The sequence below is a fragment of the Peromyscus leucopus genome, chromosome X (genome assembly GCF_004664715.2).
Source record: "Peromyscus leucopus breed LL Stock chromosome X, UCI_PerLeu_2.1, whole genome shotgun sequence".
Taxonomy (NCBI): domain Eukaryota; kingdom Metazoa; phylum Chordata; class Mammalia; order Rodentia; family Cricetidae; genus Peromyscus; species Peromyscus leucopus.
In genome coordinates this window covers 65,757,694-65,781,117 of record NC_051083.1, presented here as the reverse complement: position 1 = coordinate 65,781,117, position 23,424 = coordinate 65,757,694, and the positions used below count along the sequence as shown (strand labels likewise).

Sequence of the window (23,424 nt, the reverse complement as noted above, 5' to 3'; positions counted from 1 at the left end):
GGTCCTGCCAAGTGAGTTGAGAAATGTCAGTGTAACTAAGATAACTAATAAAAAGTGAACTATCCCTTTCCAGCACTTCAGTTTTGGTGTTAGTCCTCACAGTTACCAGTACATTTTCCTTAGGTATTAATTTCAATTTCTTTCCTTTTATGTAGTCCGAAAACATAAAGTATAGAATCAGTGTGTATCTTGTAGACTGTAAAACATGTGTTTTAATCTTAAATATGAATTGCCATGAAAACAAGTGTTCGACGAGTTTTTGCAGTAATTTATTACACTTTAATAATCCATGCAACATATATATGTATTATGTAAAAATAACCCATCATAACTTTATCATTCTGATCTTTTCAGGGTTCCAATGATAATGGTTCCAAAATAAGCAGCTTTCTTTTGGAATGGGATGAGGTATGCATATTTATTTTTATTAAAATAATTTTTTCATATATAGATGCAGATTACTGTTTCTCCTCCCTCAACTCCAGATCTCCTCCACACCTCCATGCAAATCCACACCCTTTCTTATTCTCTCTCATTAGAAAACAGGCATCTAAAACAAGAAAGAAGAAAATAATAAGATAAAAGCAAACAAACTTGAACAGGACAAAACAAACAAATGAATAGAAAAAAAAAGAGCCAAAGAAAAATCACAAGAAACACAGATAGACACAGAGACACACACATTCCAACACAAAATTGGAAACCATAATATATAAGCAAAAGACCTATAGGGTTTTTTAAAAGAATGCCCAGACAAAGCATTATAAGTGACTAAAAAAACCTCCAAAATTACCCTTGAGTTCATTTTGTGTTGGCCAACTACTGCTGGGCATGGGGCCTGCCCTTAAGTGTGATTTGAGACTCTGTGGGAGAAAACTAATTTTTCCTTTGCAAACAGTTATCAGTTGGAGATATCTTCTGGGCCAGAGATGAGGGCTTCTTTCCATTTCCCCCTCTCAGAGCTGAACCCCATCTGGCTTAGATCTGATGCATAGTTTTCTTTCAAAATCACCTGATTGTGAATGATTAATGCTATGCTGAATATGTGTTGTTAAGTGTAGTATTTTAAAATCTTCTAATATTTTGTGTGCATTGTCAAGGGTAAAGGTGAAGAGTTCAAAAGTTGCTACAGTGGTCCCATGAAACAGCACAAGATCTTTAAACTGACTGCTTCTACAAAGTATTCATTCAGATTAGCTGCCAAAAATAACTTCGGCATCAGGTACACTGAATTCTTTTCACTATTGAAAAATCCATACTGCCGTAAGATCCTGAAACTGATGTTTTCATTTTAACATATTCTTTTAGTCATTTCAGTGAACTAGCAGTCTTCTACACATCAGGAAACACACCTCCAGCACCGCTGCCACCGAAGTTGAAAGAAGCAGGAGTCCACAGTTTGTCGCTAGAGTGGTGTGCCCCAACAAACCCGAACCCAAATGACACTCTTACTTATGTGCTAGAGATGGAGGAACCAAGATCTGTAAGTTTCCGGGGGAGGGGGGGTGTTTTTGGTTTTTAGCCTCATCTTTCAATACTGTTTTGTACTCACTTCTCACCTGGAAAATAAAAATCCCAACCTTGATCCCTGTGTTCTGAATGGGATGAATGCAGAGCAACTGTTGAGCAAGTCTGCATAGGCCCCCTCATCCAGCAACTAGCTGAATGCAGAGCAGCACGTCTGGGTTCTGGTCAGTCTTTATTCAGAAAAGTCTGTTAGCGTTTTCAACTCCAGGTCTGTTCTGGATGACTCTCTGGGGTCATACATATCTTTCAGCACCTTAATACGGTTCTGCCAAGTTGTCCTTTCTCCTCTCAGTCTTCTCGAGTGGGTGGGCAACTATTTCATTCCATTCAGGATTTCCCAATCTGTGTCAAAGAGCTAGTCAATTTAAAAAGCAGCCAGAAATTACTATGGACATGTTAACAAATTTTAAATAAAGTAGATAACATTGAGACCTGTTCTGGGTTGTAACTAATAAGCTAGTTGCTTTTACATGTGCTATCTCATTACGTCTTGAAAAATGGAACCTATTGAAAGTAGATTCTTCTCTTATACAATAATCCGGACTACAGCACCACTCCTCTGAGCTCCCCGCCCCGCGCCCCCCCACACACACACACACACATACCTCTCTCTCCCAGGTCTGCTCCCCTTCCATTTCCCTTCAGAAAGCAGCAGGTCTCCAAGAGACAACCAAACACATCAAAACAACATGCAATAAGACAAGGCAAAAGCCCTTATATCAAGGCTGGGCAAGGCAACCCAATAGAAAGGAAAAAAAAAATCCCAAGAGCAGGCAAAAGAGTCAGAGAGAGCCCTGCTCCCACTGTTAGGAGTCCCACAAAAGCATCAAACTAACAGCTATAACATATATCCAGAGGACCTGCTGCAGACGACCCTTTGGGGTTCAGAAAGACTAAGGTGCTTTCTCAAGACCGTTCAGGTAGACAGTAAGTTGAAGCTAGAGTTCAAACCTAGGCTTCATTCCTAAGTTCACTGTCCTCCATTTTCAGGGACTGGGTTTCAAACCTAAATACAATGGCGAAGACCTTTCCTGCACCGTAAGAAATCTTCAGAGAAATACTGCATACAAATTTCGGGTATGTGGCATGATTTATAAACTGGTGTAATGTTTTCACATAAGATTGAACTCTTCACTAGAAAAAACTGATTGCTGGGGTTTTTTTCTTTGAAATGAAGCTTTACTTTGCATTTAATTCTTGGAAATCCTCACCCAGCATCATCAAACCAGACATTTATTTCCAGTGTTCAACAAAATATCCTTTTTTGCACAAACAGATTTTTGCCTACAATCTGGAAGGAAGAAGCAGCCCCAGTGGAGAAGTAAAATATTCTACTTGTCCAGCCAAGCCTGGACACCCTAAAAAACCCTATGTAGTGGGAGCAATCCATGCACGCCAAGTAAAAATTGGATGGGGTAAATAATTCTCCTATGTCTAGCTTTGTTCTCTCCATATTTACTATTGAGAAGCAGTCTTTCTGCAGTTCCCCTAAGTTAATAAAATAGTCTCATTTGCATGTGAAATATTCTGCCATATAAATGAGTTTAATTGTAAACCCTATTATTTTTTTCTAATTTGCTATTGAATTTCTTATTGCTAGCTTAATTATTCACATATGAACAAACTATTGAACTTTGTATGGATCCTTAAATAACTTTCTTCTAAGTAAAATTATAACCAACATAAGTACCATTGTAAGAAGTCTGTATCAGAGATAAATGTCAGCTTAACCAGAATTTGTATGTATACAGATTTATTGCCTCTAAACTAGATAAATGAAAATCATTCCACATATTATCATTTTAGTTTCTTCCCAAGAACTTTGAAATACTATCTAAATACTTGAGTGATATCAAAAATGTGTGTAGCTTGTATTATATTTTAGATTGTTACTAGTATATAGATATAAATATAACAATGTGCTGTGATTATATTTTTCTCTGTGAGAAGTTATAATTTATAAGTTAAAATTTTAGTGAAATATTTGCAAGTTCTTTTCAAGAATCACTTAAAATTTATTTCTCCTTTTAGACTCCCCCAAAGATAATGGTGGAATGCACATTTCAAGTTACAGTTTAGAAGCCAGTGAAAATTCAGATGGTGGTAAGGCAACAAGAATTTTAAAAGATTTTATTTTGAAATAATCTTACAATAATCTAGAAGTTATGAAAAATAGTACAGGGTTCCCCTGCGAAACTTTGACTTAGCTTCACCTAATAGTAGTGTCTTATGTAATCTTAGTGCAAGTACCAGAACCAGAAAATTAATATAAATACACACCTATAAAACCAAACCCCAAAATGTAATTGAATTCCTTTGAGTTTTGATAAGCAATCATTATTTACTGATACCTTAAACTTTTGTTTAATTCTACTGGGAATAAAATAATTTAACAATCATAAAAAGATTATTGGATTTAGCCAAGCAGTGGTGGCTTACACCTTTAATCCCAGCACTCAGGAGGCAGAGGCAGGAGGATCTCTGTGAGTTCGAGGCCAGCCTGGTCTACAGAGCTAGTTCCAGGACAGCCAAGGCTACAAAGAGAAACCCTGCCTTGAAACACCTCCCCCAAAAAGATTATTGGATCAAGTTATTTTCCAAAATGGTTGTTTCTTAGCATATATCATGCATATGTTAATTGTTATGGGGACTTATAAAATTCATAAGTGACCTATGAATAAATTGAACCAATTTGCTCTTCTTCTCCAGCAAATCTCTGGAAGCTAATCTACAATGGCACTCTGCAGGAATTCCTGTACAATAACCTCAAACCAGGCACCACATATAAACTGAGAGTCTTTTGCACTTCACCTGTAGGCCAAAGCCAGGTAAGAAAACCAAAAGTGGAAAGTTCTCAAATTGAGGATTGAAATAAATTGTTGTAGTACTAAATGTTTTCGAAAGCTGATCTTCAATTTAGTATAACAGTAAAATATTTTCTATCTCTTAGCCTTCAGATGTATTGACAATTCAGACACCTACTCTACCTCCTGAGTCTTGTCGTCCACAGCCCTCAAATGGTAAAAACAAGTGCAAGGACACCAGCCTTCCTGCAAGTAAGGCTTCCTTATGTGATTGACAACTGTGCCTACGCTTCCTGGCCTGGGACTTTGGCTTTGCGTGCGCGCGCGCGCGCGTGCGTGCGTGCGTGTGTGTGTGTGTGTGTGTGTGTGTGTGTGTGTGTGTTAATATTATCAAGTAGGGTTTCCTTTTAGTCTGAAACCAATAATTCTTAGCAAACAAATTCTTGGTAATTGAAACCTAACTTTTTAATGTCTAAGTCAAACTATGAGGTTAATTGATAAAATAAACTTTGCATCTCTAAGCATTTTAAAAGAGTTGTCTTAGCTCACTCTACAGTATGTTGTATTGCTTTAAAGAACCATCCCTAAAAACTAGGGACTTGGTGTGGAGACAAATGATAGTTTGTGTGCTTAGTGTAAACAAGACTGGGTTCGATCACTAGTACCAAAATAAGTACTTTGGGGAGGGAAGAACTGAGTGCGTTTTTACGTATTTTGTAGATAATCGTTCTGTTAATGGGAACTTGGAAACAGTTGTGCGTGGCAAAAAATCAAGAGGTGCCCAGAATGACAGAAAGGAGTACCCTGGCTCTGGAAAGAAATGTGCAGTAAGTAAATTAAATCCTGAAGAACCCACAGTTTTTGGGTAAACACATAAAATACGAGTGGAAAAGTTATGCTGTTCAGGTAACTCACTTGTACTTCATTTCACTTTGAATGAATATGTGCTTGCACTGTGTTTGTTGTCAAGGTGAGGAGTGACCACGCCTGCAAAGCCATGCATGTGTTTGTTTATTTGTATGTTTGTTTAATTTGTAGCTTGGATCTCATGCAATGAAGTGTGGAACTGTACCAGCCCGGCACCCTCCTTCTCAGTGTGGTACACCTGTGCTAACCTGCAAGGGTCCAACCTGTGTTATTGTCAGTTGGGAAGTATGTTGCCAATTCAACTTCTTATTAATTTTGCTGATACACAAATGTGTTAATGGTTTAGAACATTTGGGGGAAAAAACCCTGAAATCTCTAATGAATTCTAGCTTAGAATTAGGATCCCATAATCCTCAGACCATGGTTTCTAGAACATACCTAGGACTTGATTGATACCAATGATATCATGAAGACTACAGAACTGATAATCTGATCTTCAAATCTCAACTATAAATTCAGGGATCAAAATAGACCATCAATGGGTAACTAATGGAATTTTTAAAGCTAATGCAAGAGATAGCAAAGGTAAATCAATTTATAAGAAGTTTTAATTTTTTATGGTGCTGAGGACTGAACCCAGGGCTTCATACATGCTAGGCAAGCACTCTGCTTCTGAACAGTATCCCCAGCCCAGAGCTTCATACTCTTTGACTTCATTGGGAAATCTTCAGCTACTATTTCTAACCTGTAACTACAGTGTGATACATAAGGAATGCTAAAGACTTAAGAATATACTTTTAACAATCCATGTGAATGTCTTACCAAATTAAATTCTTAAAAATAAGAAATAGCCTAATTATTTAGGCATATAGGTTTCTTTGGATTGTTCTTTTTTCCCCCAGTCTCAAGCAATGACTTTTTTTAACATTGACAAAAAAGCCTTAGTCTGTTAATAATGCATGGCAGAGCTTATTTTTAACTTACAAAGGCCAAATCACAAGGGTATGTGATTATTGATTTATCATACTAACCAATGGTAATGTTAAGCAATATTAATATATTTGTTTTCATTTGTCTAACATAAAATTAGCAAGTCTTTTTTCTTACTTTAACATATGTCTTTTAATGTTGTTATAGTGTCCTGCCTGTGTTTGTTTCTACCTATCTCTATCCTGTATTACTTGACGGATTACAAGCTTTCATGTATTGTTCCTCTCCACAGTATCTAATATAGTGACCACTTAGAAAAAGAATTGAATTTCTGTGTGTGTTTCATCTTTCAGACTCCTAAATGCAATGGTGCTGAAATCACTGATTACCGACTGCAGTGGGGACAAACTGAAGATTCCATGCATTTGATTTACACTGGCCCTTGTTTGCGCTATGAAGTTAAAGGTCTTACTCCGGCAACCACGTATTTTTGCAGAGTCCAGGTAGAGCTGGCGTTTCCTTCACTGTAAAGAAGGCAACAGCTATTAACATATACTTTCCATATACATAATACTAATGTCATTTCCAATGTAAAGACCAGAGTAAAGTCAAGAAGGGAAAGCTTTCTATGAATATTGCCTATCTTTAACTATATCGCTTCTTGTGTTGTTTAGAGCCCTATATGATCTCTCATGTACTTCCCAGTCCAGCTTGATCTGCCATATTTATACTTACGTGGTTTTCAAATTTCTCTGAACTTAGCAATTACCTAAAATGCTTATTAAAACACTGACTCTAGCCAGGCCTGTACATGCATGTGTTCCCAGAATTTTTTGGAAGATGATGCAGGAGGATTAGCCCAGTTTTGAGGTCAGCCTGGAATATATAGTAAGTTTAAGGCTAGCCTGGATTATAGAGTGAGACCCTGCCTGAAACAAGCAAATACACCCATTCAGGCCTATACGATCAGTTTCTTTCTTTTTCTTTTCTTTTTTTTTTGGGGGGGGGAGCGGGGCAGGGTGGGGACGGCGGATTTTAGTTTTGGTTTTCAAGACAGGCCAGGGATTCTCCATGTAGCCCTATGTCCTAGAAATCTCTCTGTAAACCAGGCTGGCCTCGAACTCAGAAATCCACCTGTGTCTGCTTCCCAAGTGCTGGGATTAGGCTTATTTTACTTTTAATTATGTGTATAAAATGCAAGGACGGTTTATTTTTAGATAAACTTGGCACAGACACTCATCAGAAGTCAAGAAAGTAAGAGAATGACCTTCTTTTAGTGGCTAGGTTTGTTAAAGGGGTTGCTGGAGCGGGGGCGAGGGCAGGAGCTGGAAATTTTCCTGAACGATCAGAATGGTCTTGTTGGTTAGATGAGATGATGTTCATGACTAAACTAGGATTGCAGGAATGCTATATTCTATTAAAGTCTGGCTTCAGGAAACTGAAACTGTTAGTTTCATGAAAAGGGGTACTACTCAGACCAGAATTGGGCTGCCTTCAAGACAAGATGGTTGCACATCTGTTCCCTCAATTCAAGCTCTATGATTTGGTAGGAAGACAGGGCAACCAAGTCTCTAATAGTACTTCCTGTTAGGGAGGGGCGACAGTTCTAGGATTGAAGGGTCTGTAGGAGGAGGACAGCTTTAAGGCTTTCTTGTGAGTTCACTCTGCTAGGAAAAACTGAGGTAACTCTGTCATCCAAAAACTTCTGGAAAGGGTTACTAGAACAAGGGAGGAAGAGGAATCCCAGAATGATCATGATTATCAGGAGCAGCCCAAAGGAGCAACCAAGAATGTGAAAGGGTTAATCATGAGATGGAGGACTGCTGAAGAGCAATGGCTCTATCCTTTAATTATTTTAATTTAATTTTATCATCATGCCTGGCACCCACAAAGGCCAGAAGAGAGAGCAGAAGATCCCCTGGAACAGGAATTACAGATGGAACTGAACCCAGGACCTCTGGAAGAGCAGCAAGTGCTCTTCATTGTCAAGCTATCTCTGCGGCACACTATCCTTTAAACCTTGTGCGCCATCTCTACCAGAGCTGACTTACTGGTAAAGAAATGCACTGTTCATTCAGAAGTGCACACATAGACCCCATAGGTGGCCTCTAGAAAACAGGGAGGGCCTGGCAGTTCTGAATGACAACAGCAGCTGGGGAACAGATCTGCCCTTGGATTGTCAGAAGCTAATGTGCTAATGTGTACTGATGCTGAAGAGATGTTGAGAGGGTTGTAATTATAGTAGCCTGATTGCAGAAGTCTTTGCCTCAACTCCAGCCATCCCATGCACATAATAATCGGTTTCAGGGGTTTTCTGCTGGGTGTGGTGCAGTTCCCCTGTTGAGGAAAGCCAAGCAGATATGGGGCAGGAAAGCCTGATCTGCTGCCAGGAAAGGTGAACATAGTCCCAACATGAGGAGAACAGGGAGGAGTTAGGGGATTTCATGGGATTGGTGGGTAGTAAGACAGTCTGGTTGAAGTAAGGACCCCTGTCTGAGGGGGGGAGGCTAGTAAGAGGATGGACAGATTAGGAAGTGGATCAGAGAGGATGCAGTCAACTCTCCTTGTCCTCTGGGATGCAGCTGAGGCATACCAAGCTGGTTCTTTTGGTCAGGTACCAGTAGCGCTCCTGAAATTCAAGCTCTGGTTGAATTTCTGCCTGTGTGATGGAGTGAGGTGGGGGAGAGGAGAAAAGTTATGTGTGCAAAAGAAAGAGATAGTGAGGAATATCCAGGCCCTAGACTGCTAGGACAACCCAGAGATGGGCCATTCAGTTCCCCAGGATGACAGAGCCTTTGTCTGTCTTATGGCCTTTGCAGGGGATGATAGCATCCCTTTGAGGCAATATGGATGCTTTGAGGCGGAGGAGGGGGAAAGCCTCTCATTGATGACAGTGGTGGCCTTTGGTGTAAGGAAACACGATTCTCTCCAAATCTAGGAGATGGATTGAATGATGCTGTAGGTACATACAGAGTCAGGATAGATGATGGCTGCAGCATTCCAGGCTGAGGCTAGGGCCCTGGTGAGTACAGTGAGCTCTGCCTGCTGAGGAGTGTTCTAAGGAAGGAGGAAGCTTGCCTCCTCTACTCACTGAGAATGGAAGCAGTTGAAAGTCTCATGATATCTCTCAACAATGGGAACCCAACAAGGGGGGGTCCTTGAGGGTGCTACCCTCAATCTACTTATCCAGGGTCCCAGGAATGGGAGTGGTATTGAGTTGGTGAAAAACCTTAAGGGTCTCATCTACTGTAGTTGTGAGGTACGTGTGGGTCACAGAAAGGGTGTTGTTTGTATCTGGGAGCAGAGTGTCATGGATACTGGAGGGCAGGGCTGTCCAGAGGCTGCAGGGTAGAGCAAGCTGATGTGATCAGACTCGAGGCAAAGCAGGAACTAGAGGAGAGGACAGGAAAAAACAGACTGATGAGAGATAGTTTGAAGGCTGTGGGGAACAGAACTTGCCTGAAGTTAGAGACAGAAGGCACCAGCTCTGACATACAGCATCAGTTTGTTTACAGAAATAGGCTACAGGTTGGAGCTAATTACAGCAGTTGGGCCAGAAGAACTCAGACCTGGTTACAGATGCTGTGGATGTAAAGTAAAGGTGAAAAGCACATGGTGAAGAAAGCACCCTTGAGATTAAGAGAGTGACGTGAGTTTTTGACGGGGGCAGGGGTGAGAAAGGAGGGATCCCTAAGGGATAGGGATGACTGGGTAGATGGGAACAACGGAACGGTTAACCCATCTGAAGGCCCTGTGTAAAGTGATAGGAATCCTTGGATTTAAGGGCTGCAAGGATAATAGTATTTGGCGGGAAGGAGTTCTGAGAATGAGGCTGTCCAGCCCAAGGAGGCAAAGGATGATGTGTTTGAGTCTCCATAGCCCCACAGGGGGAAATGGGTATTAGAGTACTGAAATATACTGAGGGGGTGTTTGTGAAGGAGGTGTGCACCAGTTGGTGGTGTCAGGCAATTATTCGGACAACTTATGTCCATATAATGTGGTCTACCTGAGAGAAAGATCAAGAAGAAAAGAAAAGACAAGGACACATTTATTTCAGTTAAACCTGAGGGCTCTTGTCAGAAGAAGAGAAAGATAGAGCAAATTTCTCTTATACAGGCTAGAGTTTCTATAGGGCTTGTGGTGACAGGGCAGTCAGTGGGCTGGGCATTTTCCAGAGGGGCAGAATGGCCTTATCAGTTAGATGGGATAGTGTTGTCAAACTAGGATGTGTAGGAATGGTATTAGTGCCTTTGACTTTGGGGAAATTGAAAACTATCAGTTGCATAAAATAAGCGGCTAATATGACCTGCACAATGATACCAGCTGACATGCCAGCATAGATGAGGGAAATCCCATAAACCACTCCTAGACAAAAAGCTACAGGCAATTAAAGACTGCTGTGAGGAGGAGTTACTCTTCTCCAGGGATGAGACCCCCATAATAGGTTATGCAATCCCAAGTGGTCAGCATTAATAGCACACACACACACACACACACACACACACACAACACACACACACACACAAATGCAACTTCTGAGTTTGTTTGGTGTTACGTGTGTGCACGCGCTGAGCAATAATAAACGATCAGAGGCCATGGATTTGAAAGGGATGGAGCAAAGGAGGGGCTGGAGAGAAAAGAAGGAGGAAAAGAGTGTAATTATATTTTAACTAATATAAGGGGTCTCTCCAGGTTGGAATGGGCTTGCCTTCAAACTAAGATGGCCGTGCTTTTGCTTTCTAAGTGACAGTTATTACAGTTAAGAAAATCTTTATAGAGTCTTTATTCCAAACAAATTGACTCCACCTGGAAACTGTGCCCCTCTGCCAGTTCTTACATAAATTTTCCCATGTACTAGCTGGAAGCGATCTGCTTTTTCTGAAAAATTAGAATATAATATATGTAACTTAAAAGTTTGCAGGGGAAGTACAAACTTAAAATAATCTGAAATGTGCTCTCTGTAAAATTTAAGCCATCACAATTCCATAGGGCTGTATGGAAAGCAATAGTAAAATTCAGTAAGACAATATGATTGGTTCACTGGAAAAAAACAAGAAAGTTAGAAAAACTTCTTTAAAAACTGACAAACATAAAAACAGTAGAGGGGCTAGGATGATCAGTGTGAGAGGCCATGGGTTCATCTGCACTAAAATGAGATAGACACAAATCACTAATTTATGCAATAGAACAGCATTAGTTTTACAAACACAGGACAGTTTTATACATGTACATGAAACAGTACAGAAGAAATGAAAACTAGTCTTCAAAAACCACAAAGTACTGAAACTCAGCCTAGGTGATGTCTAGCCCTTTGGTCATGACAGAAACTGTCTATACACTAAAACCACTTAGAAATTTCCAGTCCCAAATGGTTCCACTGGAGAATTCTACAAAGAATTTAAAGAGAAATTAACAGTGAGTTTACATCTTCCTTTCCAGAAAATAGACACTAAAATAAAGCCATAAACCAAACCAAGCAAAGTGGCACATACATGTAGTCTCAACTACTCAAGGCTAAAATGCTAGGATCCCTTTAAGCCCAGAGTTTTCGGTCCAAACTGGGCAACATAGCAAGAATCTGTCTCTTAAAAATAAATAAAAGTGTTAAACTCATAAACAATAATAAAACTAAAAAAGAAACTTTCTGTAAAAAAAAAAAAATAAGAGAAAATCTTTGTGATCTGTGTCTAGGCAAACACTTGATACCAAAAGCACAGCCCACAAAATGAAATAGTGGTAACTCTGACCTACTCAAAGTTTAAAACTTTTACTTTTTATCCTCTAAAAAGCATGAAAAGTGAACCTACAAGTTGGGAGATAATATTTGTGATATGCATATCTTGCAAAGGACTAGCACCTAAAATATATAAAGAACTTTCAAAACTCAGCAGTTAATTCAAACAACTCAGTTAGAAAATGCATACAGATTAGTGACTAAAGAGAATATGCACATGGCAAGTGAGCACATGCAAAGATGTTTAGCATCATTTACTATTGGGGGAATGCACAAGAAAATTCCATTCTGTATTCTTCAGAATGCCTAAGCTAAGGAATAATGACAACACCAAGTGCTGTCAAAGACATAAGGAAACTGGTCACTTACACTTTACTGATGAGAATTATAGCCCTTCCAGAAAAGAGCACAGTAACATCTTACGTTTATTTGTAGGAAACAAATATCTTTCAACAGATGTATAAATAAACTATGATACATCTTTACTGTGACATACTGTTCAGTAATAAAAATGAACAAAGTATTAATATATACAATAGCTGAAAGCTCTCCAGAGAATTACAGTAACTACAAAAAGCTGAGCCTGCATCAAAGTTATATGATGCTTTATTCAATTTACATAATATTCTGAAAATGGCAAAATTGTAGTAATGATGGCTAACAGTGGTTTCCAGAAGTTAGAGGATGGGCAGAGTAGGAACATACTGTGGCTATAAGAGGATCACATGGAATCCTGTGATAAAACTTCTTTCTATTGAAGCAGTCATGGTCACTGACTAAAACTTAAGTACACACACAAATAAGTGCACACAATTCTGAATAACATCAGTGGGTTTTATCAATGACGGTTTCCGGGTTTTAGTTTTGAGCTTAGCTATTGAAAATAATGTCTTCAGAGGAAAGTAGGTACAGGATATATGTATATTTATAATGATCTCAAAATGAAAAATTATGCTTTCCCAAGATCAGTGAAATGGATTGACTGGATGGAATATATCAGAGATAAAAACTCAAGCGTGAAAAATGGAGAAAAGCTTTGTGTCATAATTGACGAGTCTTGTGGGGTATAATTTTCCTAAAATATGCATATTAACACTTCTGACTTTCCTTCTCCCATGTGCACTCTTTACCTTCCTAAAGTGCTTACAGCCTGCAAGTCTCAGCATGTATTTCTGCAACATAGAACCAAATTGTTAGACTATGAGTTTAGGATGCACTGTTTTGTTATGCAACAAAATGGTTCATGCACAGAAATCGTTAAATGAATTGCTAACAAAGCATGCGTTTTTCAGGCTGTAAATATAGTTGGGGTTGGAATGTTTGGAGGAACTGGAAAAGTAGCTACACCAGGAACTGTACCCGCCATAGTTCCAATGTTACAAGAAGTTGAAGACAAAGTGCCTGCCAAATTGTCGTCAACTTGCATAGCTATCCAATGGGAAGAGCCAGACTGCCATGGCTCTCCAATCACTGGATATAACATCGAATACGGAGATAAAAAAATCTTGACTGTTGATAGAGTAACAGAGTATGTTCTGAAAAATCTACAGCCTAACACTACATACAGGTAAGTCACTCGTATCTTATTTTGGATAAATCAAAAAAATGTTGAGAATTTTGAGCAGATCTGCATTTGTGTGTTTAATACACTTCAGATTTCTTTTGAATTCTGCTTCGTTGGTGAAATTTGATGTTTGTAAGAGCCATTTCTGCTTCCCATCAGTAATTTTCAATAGCAGTTCTGTCTTGTAATCAGTATAATAGTTATTCTATATAGAGATATAGTGGGTTGGGTTATATGAAGAAAAGTATTTCCTTTACTCAATATGAATTCATATATTTTAATTTATTTTTACCACTAGAATCAGAATTCAAGCTATGAATCATTACGGACTAAGCCCTTTTAGCCCACCAATAAGAAGCAAAACCAAACCACTACCACCAGCGCCTCCACAGCTTGCTTGTGTGATCTGTGGACACCAGAGTCTCAGACTCAAATGGGGCAATGCTCCAAGCAAAAAATCACTTGCCAACTTTATAACCTACAAGTTATTAATGGAAGATCGATCTGGCAGGTAACTACTTTTACCATTTAACGTCTACTGCAACTAAAAAACAGTTTAAATTGTTATATCTTGCCTCTTGCCGGGCATGCTCATTCTCTCTGTCTCTCTCTCTCTCTGTCTCTCTCTCTGTGTCTCTCTCTTACACACACACACACACACACACACACACATCTTAATCTGTAATTTCAGTGAACTAAGTAGGCTGGAAACAGCCCGTTGCTGTGTGAAACATAATACTTTCAGTTCTTATCCATGTTTTCACTTCCTCCTAACCACTTTTTCCTGTACTTAATGCAATATAAGTACCAGAGAATAGATGTTATGGGAGAAAAAGATAAAGCCCAGCGCCTTGACAGTATATGATCTTATGACTTGATTTCTTTTTGCCTTTTTGTTTTCCCTTCTGGCTTACTTTCTTGGACTCAACTGTTGATTATAATATTGCTTCCTAATCTTTATCTTTTTCCCCTCAGATTTACTGTCATTTACAATGGGCCTGATCTGACTCACAAAGTGCAAAAATTGAGTGAATATACACAATACAAGTTTAAAATCCAGGCATGTAATGAAGCTGGTGAGGGACCACAGTCTGATGTCTACACTTTCGCTACAATGAAGACCCCACCTGCTGCACTTAAAGGTAAATGGTGCACAGAGACACTGAACATTTCATTAGAGCTTTCTCAGCACATATATACAATTGAGCAGTAATTAGAAAATGCTATATTAAGAGAGGCAACAAGGCTCAGAAGACAAATGCCCCATGCCTTCCCTCATATGAAAAGTGTTGCTTCTCAATTTTTAAAGAAATGTGTTTAGGCCGGGCGGTGGTGGCGCACGCCTTTAATCCCAGCACTCGGGAGGCAGAGCCAGGCGGATCTCTGTGAGTTCGAGGCCAGCCTGGGCTACCAAGTGAGTTCCAGGAAAGGCGCAAAGCTACACAGAGAAACCCTGTCTCAAAAACCAAAAAAAAAAAAAAAAAGAAAAGAAAAAAGAAAAAAAAAGAAATGTGTTTAGGTGAGAGTAATTGTCGGTAAAGGTGAGGAAACTAGAAATCTTAAGGCTGGGGAGAGACTCTAAGGAAGGGGTAGGGAGGGCATAAAACACATATATTAAAGTAGAAGGTAGAATACTGGAGGTTGAGGAGTGTAAGTAGTAAGGTAGAGCTCAGCAGATCGGGGAATTAACCAAAACTAAAAATGTATGAAAATGCCATTAGGAAACTGATGTAAAAATTAAATTAAATGTTTGCTGATGTAAAAATTAAATTAAATCTTGGGGCTAGAGAGATGGCTCAGTGGTTAGGAGCACTGGATGCTCTTCCAGAGAACCAGGGTTTGATTCCCAGTGCCTACGTGACAGCTCACAACTGTCTCTAACTACAGTTCCAGGGATCCAGTGCCCTCTTCTGGCCTCCACAGGTACCAGGCGCACACGCAGTACAGACATACATATATGCAGGCAAAACATCCACACACATAAAATAAATAAATAATTTAAAATTTAAATTAAATTAAATCTTTAAAAAATAGCAGTAGTGATTTTTTAAATTCACTAATAGATTACCAAAAAAGTAGTGCCTAATTGTGTATTTAAGGATCAATGAAAAGATTTATTAAGACTTCAGGCCTGATGGTGGTGGTGCATGCCTTTAATCTCAGCACTCTGGAGGCAGAGGCAGGTGGATCTCTGAATTTAAAGCCTGTCTAGTCTACAGAGCAAGTTCCAGGACAGCCAGGGCTGTTACACAGAGAAGCCCTGTCTCAAAAAAATATTTTAAAAAGTATTAATAAGACTCCCACAACCAATATTTTTCAAATATCTTAGAGAGCATCTAATTCCACCACTACCGCTTTCAAGAGTGAGACATGATTTAAAAAAAAAAATGGAGCTGGAGAGATGGCTCACCAGTTAAGAGCTCTGGCTGCTCTTCCAGAGAACCTGAGTTCAATTCTCAGCATGCACATGACAACACACAAATGTCTGTAACTCCAGTTCCGGGGGAATCTGACACCTTCACACCAATGCACATAAAATAAAGTTAAATAATTTTTTTTAGAAAAGAGTAAGACATGGCGCTTAAGACATGCCTCAAAGGTTAAGAGCGCTTGTTGCTCTTTCACAGGACCCAGGCTATGTTCCCAGCACTCACTTGGTGGTTCACAACCATCCATAACTCCAGTTCCAGGGAGTCCAGTGCCCTCTCAGACCTCTGTGAGCACCAAGCATACACACTGGTGCCCATACTTATATGCAGGCAAAACACAGGCTCCTGATTTCCATAATTGTGTACCTCACACATTGTCATATCTACTCATTGCTACACATTATATTTTCTCAAATGGTATGTTAGGAAAAAATTATCAATTCACAGGTATAGCTATACTGATTAAAGCTAAGTTATTATGTAAACTTTGATAAATTTATTTCTGAAACTATGGATTTACTCTCCTTATCAGTGTTGTAGGGTATGCACCAGAGAAGACTGCTCAAACATGGGTTTAAGTTAATAGCAAGTGTTTATTAGCAGGCCCAAAACTACACTAGGTGTGCAGGATCCCACTGTAGCAGTGAGCCTTTCTCAGGGTGGGCTTTTAAGCACAAAAACCATGTTCTGGGTTGACATACTTCAGTTAACAAGAACAGTTAGCCAGAAAAGAAACTACAGAAGCCAAAAGGCAAGGTTAGTACGTTTAGAGACTTTCCCAGAACTATGGACTTTGGTGGATTAGGTCTTTGTTTTAGTTTTGGCAGGTGATGCTGTTCACATGCTGAGTTTTAGAGCCTAAACCACTCCCATCATGGAGTCAGTTGTGCTAAGGTCTGGGCCCTGTTACAATCAGAACAGTAAAATGCTATGTATCACACTCACAATGAGTCCAAGTTTGCAGGTCTCAGAACCTTGGGTGTAAGGATTATTTTTCCTTCTCCCAGTTGTGATGTTTGGTTGATCTAATCTTTCCACATGAGTTCAATCACTATTTTTATTTATTTTATATGCATTGATGTTTTGCCTGCATATATGCCTGTGTGAGGATGTTGGATCCTCCTGGAACTGAAGAAACAGATAATTATGAGCGGCCATGTAGGTGCTGGGAATTGAATCTGGGTCTTCTGGAAGAGCAGCCCATGATGTTAATTGCTGAGCCATCTCTCTAGCCCCCAAGTTCAATCACTAATATGAAATCATTCTTCTCCAGTGTAATGCTAAGTGAAACACATTCAAAATAAATTAATTGTGCTTAGATGACGATAATGCTTTCTTCTTTTCCTAAGTAATATCCCTATATATTTAAGCCCCATTTTCTTAAAATGTAGAGACTAACAACTTAGTGTGCTCTTTCCTACCTCACACAGTTGCTGAACTCCTAAAATAAAATTACTTATCCATTTGAAAATGTTTCTAAATTTACAACATACCATATAAACACAATGCAGATTATTCTAAAAGGAAAAAACAAAATTAAAATTTATAAAATATGAATAGAAAATCTAAACATGAGCCTGGCGATGATGGCATATGCCCTTGATCCCAGCACATGGGAGGCAGAGGCAGGCAGATCTCTGAGTTCAAGGCCAGCTGGGCTACAGATCGAGTTCTAGGACAGGCTCCAAAGTTACACAGAGAAACCCTGTCTCAATAAAACAAAAAAAATGGTCTAAACATGCATTATTAATTTATAACTTCATTAAGGTTTTGCTACAATAATGATCCTGATGGTATAACAAAAGTAATTTCAATAAGTATAGTTCTGTTGGGTGTGGTAGTGTACACCTTTAATGCCAGTACAAGGCTATTCTGATCTTCATAGCAAGTTCCAGGCCAGCCACAGCTACATAGGGAAACCATCTCTCAAAATACATATCTTTTTAAGTATGGCTACATATTTCTCATATTAGGTCTACATGTGCTTGTAATGACTGTGCGGTTATGAGTCATTTCAATGTATTCAGCATCATTAGAGGAAAATAGAACCTTCTAAAATGTAATTTTCCTTTTTCAGCACCTAGATTTCACCCCCTGAATAACAACAGTTGTGAAATCAAATGGGATTCCTTGGAGCCAGTTAAAGGTGATCCCATTGTTTACTGTCTTCAAGTCATGAATGGAAAGAAAGCTGAGCAGGTATATTCTTTTACATTTAGTCTTTAACATTACACCAGGCATGGTAGCACAGGTCTGTAGCCTCAGCACTTGAGGAGTAAACACAGGAGGATCAAGATACTCTTTGGCTGTGTAACAAGTTTGAGGATAGCCTGGGCTCTGTGAGGCCTTGTTTAAAAAAAAGTATGGGGGGTGTGCACACCTTTAATCCCAGCACTTGTGAAGCAGAGGCAGGCAGATCTGGTCTATAGATTGAGTTCCAGGACAACCAGGGCTATACAGAGAAACCCTGTCTCAAAAAAAATTGTAGTTCTAAGTCCTGCTGAGGTTAGAGCTTTTGGTGGGGAGTATGTTATTTTTTTTAAGTCAAAAGCTTTTAATTTAAATTATATAACTTTAGAATGGTGAGATAGTATCTACAGTTAAAAAAAAACACTAGCACATTATTAGTACAATTTATATTATTCTTGACTTTTTATTGCAATTATTCAACATAATTTGCTATGGAATATTAGCAGATACACAAACAGATAATGTTATTTTTAAAAAGTGTTTAAAGTAACTCTTTTCTCAAAGTTTTATCTCATCTGTAACATTTATGTACATAATCTAGCTTATTCATCTAATTAGCTTATTACCATTGAATTGTTTAGTATTTCTTGATTCCACTGGTCGCAATCCATGATTCAAATCCATACATAATGTAATTAAACTTGAACAGTTGTAGGTTTTCGCTATGCTTTATTGAACAAATTTATCTACTCGATACTGAATCCCCTCCAAACATTAGAAACACTGAGTAACATTTTACTTTTGTTGTGAACATGTTCATGAAACTAATGAATTTTTGTTTGTCTTATTGTAAAAATCTATACAGTATATTTTTTATTGGAAAGAAACAATAATTTCCATTTGATCCTTTTTCCTTTAGATTTACAAAGGACCGAACACTACCTTTTCCTTTTCCAACTATCTTGCAAATTCAAGATATCGCTTCAAGGTCTGTGCAGGACGCCAGTATGAAAATTCTGATGGCGTGCAAGAGCTCTGGGGACCGTATAGCCCCAGCGCGGTTCTCTCAACTTACAAGCATCAGTCCGGGCATGGCAGAGGCAGTGGGGGTAAAGGCAGAGGCAACCACAACGACAAAGATGAGAAGTACAAGACAGAGATGAGCGATGACACCTTTGTTCTCACCCTTCTCATAGGGTTTGCGCTTATTGCCATCTTGTGTGCTGTCGCAATTCAGTACTTCCTGATCAACTAGCCTGTTCTTTTAGGAAGTAGGAAAGCATATTACATGAAATTAGAAACCTTAGATATAGCTTAACTCATACTTAAGTATAAAACTTATTGGTAGAAACTAATAATGGCAAAAAAAAAGGCCCTGCCTTAATACTTAAAAACTTTCAATGTGACAGTACAAGAGATTTTTTTAAGGAAATAGGTGTACTTTGAATTCCATCATTTTGTTAACGAAACATTACATTGTTATGCAAAGCTAAGACCTTTTGTTGAAACTATTTCCTGTCTTAACTTTTCAAGTCAATCTTTTTCAAACTTTCTGGTACTATGAGATAAACAACATTGTTCTGGAATTTTATCTGGAAGAAAATGAGAAAAAAATTCACTTCTACATGTCCAGTTAACATCCCTATGAAGAAATAAAAGTTTCTACCAAACTTTTGTGCTCTGATTTGTTCAAAATAATGTATTCAACGATTGCTTTCTACCCTGATAAATACTTTGTGTATTAGTCACGGTTCTCTAAAGAAACAGAACTGACAGAGAGAGTATGAAGGAACACGAAATCCTGCCATTTGTAGCAAAATTGTGAGAACTGAAGGACAGTCTATTAATTAAAATAAGCCAGACCCAGAAAGAGAAATCTGTCGCTCATATACACAAACCTGAAGAAGTCAGATTGTAGAGCACTGGAGGTCAGGAAGGGGAGGAGAAGGAAAGATCGAGGCTGGCTAAGGGGTATTGGAAGCCACACCAAAGTAAATAGTTCATTAGTGGTCCACATAGGTAATGACATAGTTTGATCACTGCATGCTGCGTACATGTGGTGAAACATCACACTGTACCCCCTTAATGTATATATCCAATTATTAAGTGTTAATAAAGTGAAATAGCAATTGAAGGTATCCAAATGTGACAGTGAAATACATTACAGGCTTGGCAGAAAGATGGTAACTGAGTGAGATGGTCCAGTGAGCATCTCCTCCGCAGACACCAGTTTCAACAGTGATCCGTGCACCTATCTATTTGCACGGACTCCCAGAAGGCCAGGGAGAGCCAGTGTTGCCACTCTATAAAAGGAACACTGACAGAAGCAAAAAGGAAAGAGTTGGCCTATGGTGCCCCTCCCTCTCCTCCATGCGGCTCAGCTGAAGACACCTCACACTTGGGAAAAAGAATTAAATCCAGACTTTAGACTTGAAACTCAATGCCGAGCAGGGCCCCATATCTTCTGGCCCCAGGCTCCTGTATCCTCAAACTGAGCATCTGCTGCCCCCCCCCCCCTGCCCTGCCGAGCCTGGTATCTAAGGGACCACCTGTACTACCCGCGTCTCAACCTCAGAAGAGCAGTGAGAGCATCCCACCCACTGAGGTGCAGAGAAGGAAAATGAGAACACTTACTCTTAGAACTCAGTGCCTGGGCCACTACACTGAGACCTGGTACCTGACAGAACCCTAATGCCCCTATCTCCCAGGCCAACATTTATAGATGGAACCTTGAGACATGCCCAGCACCAGGAAGAGACTACTTTTTGGTGAGACTGACTTCCAAGCTATATGACCACAGGCCAAGCACAGAGAAGAAAAATTGAGTGCCAACTCACTGCATAGGAGCATAATACTAGCTCTCCATAATGAAGCCCAGGAGTAAGCAGAATACTTAAGCAATGATTGACCATGGGCCAATTGCCAGATAAGAGGTATCAAGGTTCATTGTAGTTCCAAGTGGAAGCTTACAAGGCTAGACTACCATTCTTAGACACTCTCAGTTTGTTCTCAGCAAGACACCAGCTGCAGATTTAGGAAAATCAGGCTTGAGGTGCCCTCTAGTGCTTAAGTAGCAGAAATGAGCATAGACTCAAAAAACAGCCGACAATTTCTGGATTGACAAAATCAGATCGAGAAAAGGTGCCTAATCCTTCATTGAACACACTGTTGTACACCAACAAGCACCAAGTACTTTCCAGGTACCAGTACTCTCCTTACGGAACAAAAATAAGGCTCTAGAAACTGATTACACAATAACCCATGCCTGAAAAGCTTCATACCAAAACATTCAAAGAGGCTACTTTAAAGAAACTCAATGGACTTCAGAAGAACAGAGAAATAATCCAATAGAATAATGGAGTAACTGATTTTTTTAAATCAAAGACAAATTCTTTTTTATCGGGGGGGGGGGCGTTATTTCTGCCTAGGCTGAGAAATCACTCAAAATCTACTGGCTTCTGCCTCCTGGGTGCTGGGAGTATAGATGTGATGTGTACCACCACACCCAGTCTATAAAGGTTCTTGAGCTGAAATTTATACTAAGTGAAATTTAAAACCTGATAGAAAGTGTGGATGGTAGAACAGGAAACAAAGGGAGGAAGCTTCAAGACAGGCTGCTGAAGACACATAATCAGATGAGAAAGAAAACTGAGAGAAATGAAGAAAGCACCTGGAAGCTTTGAGATGGCATTAGAAGAGCAAAATTGAGTTACAAAGGCAAGGGAGACAAGAATGCCAAAGGGAGCAAAGGTCGAGCAAATTTAGGCCACCAGACCTGTCCTGTAAGAAATGGTAGAGACTACTTCAGACAAGTCAAAACTAATGAGCAAGAAGAAAGTATTAAGAGGAATAAAATTCACCAGTATGGATAATTACTCAAATTCAGAATGTTCTAATGTGATAAACATGGTTTGTATGCCGGGCGGTGGTGGCGCACGCCTTTAATCCCAGCACTTGGGAGGCAGAGGCAGGCGGATCTCTGTGAGTTCGAGGCCAGCCTGGTCTACAGAGTGAGTTCCAGGAAAGGCGCAAAGCTACACAAGATAAACCCTGTCTCAAAAAAAAACAAAAAAAACATGGTTTGTAAACTGTTCATATATTTACTACAGATGAAAAAACAAAGTAACAGTAAACAAAATAACTATATTAATATGTTAAGAGATTAGCAATAAGGATTAAAAAACAAGACACAACTAAATATTATCTAGAAGACCCCAGTTTAAATATAAAGAGATAGATAAAAGTAAAGAGATACAAAAAGAGAGATCGTGCAGAAGAAGGCAGGAGCAGCTGTCTGTGTTTCAGGCAATGAGGGCTTTAGAATTAGGAAAATTGTCAAGACAAAAAAAAAGGATATTACATGATAAAAAAGGATTAATTCTCTAATCCTTTATTCTTAATTTGTATACACCTAACAATAGATAGAGTTCCAAATTACAAATGAGACAAACATTGACAAAATAACTATGAAAAAAAAAACAAAGCTTACTTTGGAATTCTGCTTGGAAACATCAACATCCTTTATTAAGATAGACAGAGCAGGAAGAAAATAAAGGACATAGCATAACTGAACTCAACTGTACCACCAGCCAATTTATCACAATTGATACCTATATCTAAGAACAGTAGGATAGATATATAGATGGATAGATAGATAGATGATAGATAGATAGATAGATAGATAGATAGATAGATAGATAGATAGATAGATATAGATATAGATATTCTTTGTGAGCTCAGATGGAGCATTCACTAAAGTGGACCACACTCTGGGCCATAAAACATACCTAAAAAAGTTATATATTAAAATTTAAACTGTATTTTTATCATATTCATCTACCACTATCTTCCTTCAATTCCCCCTAGTGCCATTATCCTGCTCATACACAACATCATGCCTTCCTTTTTTGTTACTAATAACTCCTTGAGTCCAAATAGTGCTTCCCATATGTGGGTGGGGCCAGCCACTGTCAGGTGGGCAACCTACCAGCTGCCACATTACCAAAAAGAGAGTAACTCTCTCTCCCTCAACAGCCATCAGCTGTCAACAGCACCTCCAATAGGAGTAAGGACTTAAGAAACCCTCTCTCAACCAGGATAAAGTTTTACCTGGCTTCATCCTGTGCAGGTAGGCTCAACTGGTGTGAGTTGATGTAGATGTGTGCAGTAGCCATGTCGTGTCCAGAGGTCAGCTTTTCACAGCTCTCCTCATCTCCCAGCTCTTACATTCTTTCCACTCAGTCTTCCAAGATATTCCTTGAGCCCTGAATTGGGAGAGGTTGATATACATGATTCATCCACAGGTGATCACTCATACTTCATTTACAGTTGATTACACATGGCACTTTCTCAGTTAGGAGTCTATGCTGCAAAAAGAAG

The 23,424-nt window shown here is 39.2% G+C and overlaps 1 protein-coding gene across 10 annotated transcripts in view; it reads left to right on the top strand.

Annotated features, from left to right (window-relative positions):
* Positions 1 to 19,715, top strand: part of LOC114704902 (fibronectin type III domain containing protein 3C1-like) — a 65,516-nt gene extending 45,801 nt beyond the window's left edge. For 9 of the 10 annotated variants that reach the window (XM_037199108.1, XM_028886410.2, XM_037199110.1 and 6 more), the window contains 16 exons: positions 355 to 408; positions 1,101 to 1,222; positions 1,309 to 1,483; positions 2,518 to 2,604; positions 2,804 to 2,942; positions 3,559 to 3,630; positions 4,237 to 4,355; positions 4,478 to 4,583; positions 5,052 to 5,158; positions 5,370 to 5,483; positions 6,482 to 6,631; positions 13,155 to 13,429; positions 13,725 to 13,937; positions 14,402 to 14,568; positions 17,933 to 18,054; positions 18,965 to 19,715. In XM_037199108.1, coding sequence (XP_037055003.1) covers positions 355 to 408; positions 1,101 to 1,222; positions 1,309 to 1,483; positions 2,518 to 2,604; positions 2,804 to 2,942; positions 3,559 to 3,630; positions 4,237 to 4,355; positions 4,478 to 4,583; positions 5,052 to 5,158; positions 5,370 to 5,483; positions 6,482 to 6,631; positions 13,155 to 13,429; positions 13,725 to 13,937; positions 14,402 to 14,568; positions 17,933 to 18,054; positions 18,965 to 19,300 — 2,358 coding nt within the window. In that variant the 3' untranslated portion in view covers positions 19,301 to 19,715. The remainder of the gene's footprint in view (positions 1 to 354; positions 409 to 1,100; positions 1,223 to 1,308; positions 1,484 to 2,517; positions 2,605 to 2,803; positions 2,943 to 3,558; positions 3,631 to 4,236; positions 4,356 to 4,477; positions 4,584 to 5,051; positions 5,159 to 5,369; positions 5,484 to 6,481; positions 6,632 to 13,154; positions 13,430 to 13,724; positions 13,938 to 14,401; positions 14,569 to 17,932; positions 18,055 to 18,964) is intronic. The other variant, XM_037199113.1, reaches the window with a different exon arrangement.
* Positions 19,716 to 23,424: the final 3,709 nt, after the last annotated feature.